Below are 6011 nucleotides of genomic sequence, written 5' to 3'. Positions count from 1 at the left end.
ACAGATTTTCATACCCTCAGCAACAATATCAGTATCATCAGTCATACGAAAATTCAACCAACGACTACAAGCATATTTCTTAATCCCAAAATCATAAGTCCCGTAGACTTACTATAAATCATATAAAGAGAAGCAGTAATGTAATGCACCAACATCACACGATAAGTTTTGCTATCTTTCTCAAAATCCCTAGCAAGATTAGCAAACATAGTAGTAGGTAGATATATAAAATGGATAAAATTCTTGTTTTTTTTTGTCAATGCGGGACAATCACTCTTTTATTCTTTTGAAGTAAAACAAACTTATGGAAGGAAACTCCAACAAATTCTATTTAAAAATAGTGTGAAGTAAAGAATACTTGGTAGTTGCTTCTAATTGTTTGAAACCTTTTTCGTATATAGTAAAGACAGAAAGGATGAATCCATTTTTTAAAATAAAAATAAAAATTTGAAGCAAGAAGTTCCGGATGTTTGTTCTCAGTGAGGTTATCTGATGTGTCTGGCTTTCTCTTCCGGCTAATCTCTGATGCAAATGTGCTTGAATGCTTTTGATAAAGCCGCTGATCTTGATGTTTTAGATCATCCAATTCTCAATTTCATGTATTATCTGGTAAGCTTAACCTTTCCTTTAATTTTCTTTCCACAGTTTTTTTTAGGGCATTTGCATATCTACTTGATGAATAAAAATGAGGAAACAATGGCTTGAGTTATTGGCTACATATAACCATATTTCTAATACTTGCTTGTTTCCCATCTCAGTTGGTGGAAATAGTACCTTCCACTCTGGTTCTTTTTATATTGAGGAAGCTCCCACCAAAGCGCGGAATCACCCAATATCATCAAATTCGCCGAGGGTTTGAAAGTAAAAAAAAAGGTAAGCCTGTAGATGAATGAAGAGTTTGTTCCATGTGTGAAGTGTCTTTGCTCAAAGCTTGTAGATTGTTCAACTAATCATCTGATCATGATTATGAAATCACGAGAATGTATGATTTTGATAAATCATGTTCATTTGTTTGCCTTCTGGTATCATAAATTACGGGTTTCTCGTCAAAAATTATCCGGCAAACAGATTAAGGGCAAAGAAATGAAAATTGGAGAAAACATATATTTTGGTTTTCCTCCTCCCTGTGTTTGGGGATTGGTTCTGCTTTTGTGTTGAGTAACAACCATGATTGTGTACAGAAATCTGTTGCATGAATCCACGTATATTAGAAACAGAACATGCTGCAATCTTGCTTTGATGAATCCACGCCCAAAAACTATCGGTCTAGTAGCATTTCGTTAACTCAAATATTCAGATACTTGTAGCATTAACATTCTAATTTAACGCACCAGCATTCTCAGTCGTCTTTGTGTTCAGTGCACATTGAGAAACATATGGTTTGAGCTGCAAAACAGGGGTCCAAGATCTATGAGCTAAGTGAAGGAACAGAAGCAATGACACTTTTGCATAAATTTGGTGCAAACATGAAAGCTAATCAAACTACACAGTACAACCCAGTCAGTTCAGACATCATAGGCCACAGCAATAAGGCTAATAGTGGCCAAAAATCAATTACAGTACCAATTTATAAGCAGAACTTGATGTAAACTTGCATAGTACACCAATCTCAATGAAATTTCCTAGACTAAAAAAGGAAAACTACAATAGTATTTCAAAACTGAGATTTTGTCCGCCATTCAATCTATTATTAAAAAGACAACCAAATTATGCATGGGCATTAATTTAAGGCCAAGTAGTCACTTTATACTTCGAATATTCACATAAAGCGACCTAATGCAATCATCGACAGGTTGTTACAAACATTACTTAAAAAAGTCTGAAGTTCACACACATCTAGTCTGTGCAGATGTTTGTCAAGTTGTATATTTGCACCGTATTCAGTTCAATGAAGAGAACTTCAGTTGACAACCTTTCATACACAACTTAGTTTTGGCATTTTACCGCCCATGCTGACTTATGATGCCTAAATCTTGACAACATATCAGAAATGTTGACAGAATCAAACATGTCTAGATAGAAGCACGGGATTTTCAAAGATATTCCACATATATTCTATGCCTCAGGTACTGGTTCTACAGTATGTCAGTACCAAAAGTGACCATCCAACTTGAAGAATTCTCGTCTTATAACTGCAGAAATCTAAAGCTCCCATGTTTGACCTAAATCATGCTACTTTTCATGGTCCAAAGTTAAAGCAGATTTTTTTCATTCAAAATAATTTCTGTAATCCCACCTTCCAAAAACTGTCGAAGAAATCTTGTTTTCCCGGTAAATTAACATGGGCATCATTTTTATAGACTTTTACAATGAAAAGCAATAGTCTAGTCACAAAATGCCAAATAGAGACAAAAGGTCCCTCATCTTTCCACTCCCCTGCCTCCCTGTTCCCACAAGTTAGGCGTGCAGTTGAAGGGGATCGGAAATTATTCAAAGAAAAATCAGGAAGTTAGCAGTGAGGATGGGATACACTACCTTAAAATCCGTAAGATCAGGCACAACATAGATAGGCAGCTTTTCTTGCACCACAACATAGCCACCTGCAACAAAGTTCATGTTACTACTCCAAACAACAGGAACCATATAGACAAACAAATGACTTCCTTTTAACATTTATTTGGTCCGTTGTTAATTATAGCAGCGCTGCAGCAGCTTATACAAGAAACTCCCATTTTCAATTAAAGTAAGACTTCCTAATTTCCTAAATGTTCAAAAACGGTTGAAACATTTGGGAAGAAACAAAACTAGGTATGTGAAGTGAAGGGCCATACCGTAAACCCTAAACTTCCATAAATGGATCAATAAATGATATTCTTGGAAGTTAAAACGTGGTAAGCTACGAGTCAAAGATGAAAAACAAGTAGAACTCGAGGTCAATTGAACCTTTGCGTGTATGGAATCCGGTGGGCTTGCACTTATTTCCTTTGTAGAAGTTCCTTGGCGCCCTCTTTGGATGGAGGATATCAAGCGATGATGTACGCTTCCTACGCATTGCCCTTCCAAGCCCTAGTATCAATCCCAAAGGCATATTTTCTTCCCTGACAAATTAGGATAACCAATCAATTACTATATCTACCAAAAAGATCAAACAGTCTTACAACAAGCAATAGCTCACACATAATAAACTATGTTTTATGTTCTTCCTAGTTCCAACTACCCTCGGATTATGCATATGTTCTACATCAAAATCCATATCCGACTTATAAAGCACGGATAATATCAGAAAATTAAACAAATTTGGAAATGAAGCTATTATGTAGTTTAATTTAATACTTTTAGGGCTCGACTGGCATTGGAGTATTTATTATAAGGGTAAATTGTAGGGGAGCAACCTATACTAGGGGACTAATTAGATTGTGAGATTTCACCCCAGTTTATTTTGATTAGGTTTGACATGAGGGAAATTAATCAGGATTTACAAGTTTTTATTCCAAAAAATAACATGCATATTCTCAAACAAAATCAACACCTATTTCAAATTAAAATTAACAGAATTAGACCAAAAGTTGAGAAATTCCGAGTTAATCTCAGTGATTGAGAAAGTTTCCCAATCAAATAGCAATTCAGTAAATATATGGCTGGAAAATCATAGGTGGTATAATTCTATCTGTGTATATTTATAGTTATTAACTGTATATTAGTAAGGGTTAATTGTATAATATTACCTGTTGACAATATATTTTACGGCTGTTGATGTATTACTAAAATGCATTATTGTTTATTCGCAAGTCATTGATTGCGTATTTATAGTTATTTATTGTATATTAATAGGTGTTGATTGTATAATCTATAATCTATAATCTATAATAATATTTAATAACAGGAATATTTGCAAGAAATCTGGAGTGCCATGTGTCTCTCCTTGAAAACATTCTTCTTGTTTTATCTATACCTAGTATTTAAAAAGCAAAACCACATTTGATTAGATGACATGTGTCACCACATTTGATTAGATGCCATGTGTTATCCATTGTTTCCTCCATCAATTTGGTTTTTAAATTTTATTTTTTCTTTGTTGTTTGATATATTATGCAACTCCAACCGCCTCCCTCATACACCATCAATTCACCAATCTATTAATTATGCATCTTCCACTCCATCTTCCCGATTAACACTCAATATTAATACACTATTTAATTTACATATATTTTTTCAACCTTCAAAATTTACCTCTATTTAAATCATATATACTCTCTAAAATCACAAGCTCAATAAAATTAGAACTTAAAAAAATACACTAAATAACCACTATACAACCGCCCGTTCTTTGAACGGGCTCAAAAGCTAGTTTTCTTTAAATTTCATGTACCTTCCTTCTCCAGTTTCATGCCCCTTCACCACCAATAAACCCCTTTATCTTTTAATTTATCTATTAATTTCAAGTAATATACCAACTTATATTGCTATCTTCTTTGTTTCTTAGTGAAACACGAAAAAAAATACATTTACTCTTTTTGACAAATTGAAAAATTAAACATACCTTTAAAACATAACAAAAGTCATGAATGGCACGAGATTTATACTAGCATTATCCGTTGACTGTATATTACGTAGATGTTGATGTATTACGAAAATGCAATGTTGACTGTACACGAGGCCCACATTAATAATGACACATAAATGTACCTGGGTTCCGGATTTAATGGCATTTTCGTAATAAAATGATCATTTATTTAAGAAATTGTCATTTGATTCCCAATCAATGAGATTAACTCAGAAGCGCTCCCAAAAGTTGTGAAATTAGTCACAATTATGAACAAAAAAATAACATCTTAAAAAAAAAACTGACAAATTTGAAGGAAAACATATGTTTAACTCAAAACATTCAACTAAAATCAAATTAATAAAGTAAAATCTAAATCAAGAATGAAATATCATAGAATTGAAACTGATTTATACCAAATCACAAATTCAACACAAACCCATGTACGAATGAAAGATGTAAATCAGGGAACACGAAGCTTCAAATCCAACCCACCTTTGAACAAAAAGGGCTAATTTTGAAGAGAGAGAAATAGAGAGGAGGGGAGATAAGGCGTTAGGAGTTTGGGACAGTGGAGAGACTGTATCTTAGTTACATAATAATATCATTCAACGCAAATAACAAAACTTAGCTACTTCTGTAAATTCGCAACTAAGATTTTTACCTTAAACAAAACCTTTCTTCATTGACCATTAATTCATCACAAACAAAAGCAATTTGCTGAATTCATCAATTTAGCTACTCAATCGTCATATTAGCTCATTTCTGACAGAAAATGTAAATCAAAATTGAATTGAAAGCTTTACGATAATCAAGATTAAGACCAAGTCAACTAATTGAATACAAAAATCACCAACTAAAAAGAAAAAACGGAGTAACAAATAGAACCCTAAAAATTCCAATTGAAAACCCCAAATTTAGAAATTGTGCCCCAATCCCACAAATGTATCCTTGTAATCGACTAAAAGAGTGCGTAAAAATATTGAAACATAGACGAAGTTGAAGATCTTACAATAGTGGAGAAGTTCTGAATTTGTTTAACAGCAATCAGGGTGCACTGAATTTGTTTAACAGCAATCAGGGTGCAAGGAGCAGAGAGACGAGTCCGACTCAGGCAAAAGGGGTTTTGGGGGGTTTAGTGAATCAGGTAATTTGGGTTTGTGATGATTTGCTCCACTTTAATGGGCTGGGAATAATAAATTATTATTTGGGCTTGAAATAATGTACTCTGTTGAGTATCACAAATTCTTATTAACATGAAATTGTTGTCACTTTCGATCAACAAAAGGTCTTGCGCGTACAAGGTGTACAATAAATTTATTGTACACCAAAATAACTTTTATGCAGTTTTTCGTAACTTTAACCTATTTTTCTGTAACTTTTATATTATAAAATAAAAAAGTTGATAGATAAACATTTTAAAGGGTTAAATGATTAATTTATACATTATTAGTGATTTTGAAGAAATAATATTTATTCAAATAAAATAATTGATCATTAAAAAATAGATAACTTTTACACATATAAA

At 33.1% G+C, this 6011-nt stretch overlaps 1 protein-coding gene across 2 annotated transcripts; it reads right to left on the bottom strand.

Moving 5' to 3' along the window:
* Window positions 1-1084: 1084 nt before the first annotated feature.
* Window positions 1085-5652, bottom strand: LOC110800773 (uncharacterized). 2 transcript variants are annotated; one of them, XM_056833298.1, is made up of 5 exons: window positions 5496-5644; window positions 5148-5248; window positions 2884-3038; window positions 2476-2540; window positions 1085-1386 (listed from the first exon to the last, which is right to left on the bottom strand). In XM_056833298.1, exons 2-5 carry the CDS (start codon window positions 5174-5176, stop codon window positions 1318-1320), a joined length of 318 nt encoding a protein of 105 aa, XP_056689276.1. In that variant the 5' UTR covers window positions 5177-5248; window positions 5496-5644; the 3' UTR covers window positions 1085-1317. The 2 variants fall into 2 exon arrangements, with proteins under 2 accessions (XP_056689276.1, XP_021861787.1); XM_022006095.2 differs by lacking the exon at window positions 5148-5248 and having other exon boundaries at window positions 5496-5652.
* Between the last annotated feature and the right edge of the window lie 359 nt (window positions 5653-6011).

The sequence above is a fragment of the Spinacia oleracea genome, chromosome 6 (genome assembly GCF_020520425.1).
Source record: "Spinacia oleracea cultivar Varoflay chromosome 6, BTI_SOV_V1, whole genome shotgun sequence".
In the NCBI taxonomy this organism is placed as follows: Eukaryota; Viridiplantae; Streptophyta; class Magnoliopsida; order Caryophyllales; family Amaranthaceae; genus Spinacia; species Spinacia oleracea.
Note: the sequence above shows the minus strand (reverse complement) of the source record. Positions and strands in the feature narration are given on the sequence as shown.

Bases quoted from the DNA above. Each gene is read 5' to 3' on its own strand.
- LOC110800773 (XM_056833298.1), bottom strand. From the start codon at position 5,176: ATGGTCAATGAAGAAAGGTTTTGTTTAAG. The intron at 3,039-5,147 runs GTAAAAATCTTA...CTAATTTGTCAG, and splicing joins GAAGAAAGGTTTTGTTTAAG to GGAAGAAAATATGCCTTTGG. The intron at 1,387-2,475 runs GTAGTGTATCCC...CCTGTTTTGCAG, and splicing joins CTGATCTTACGGATTTTAAG to CTCAAACCATATGTTTCTCA.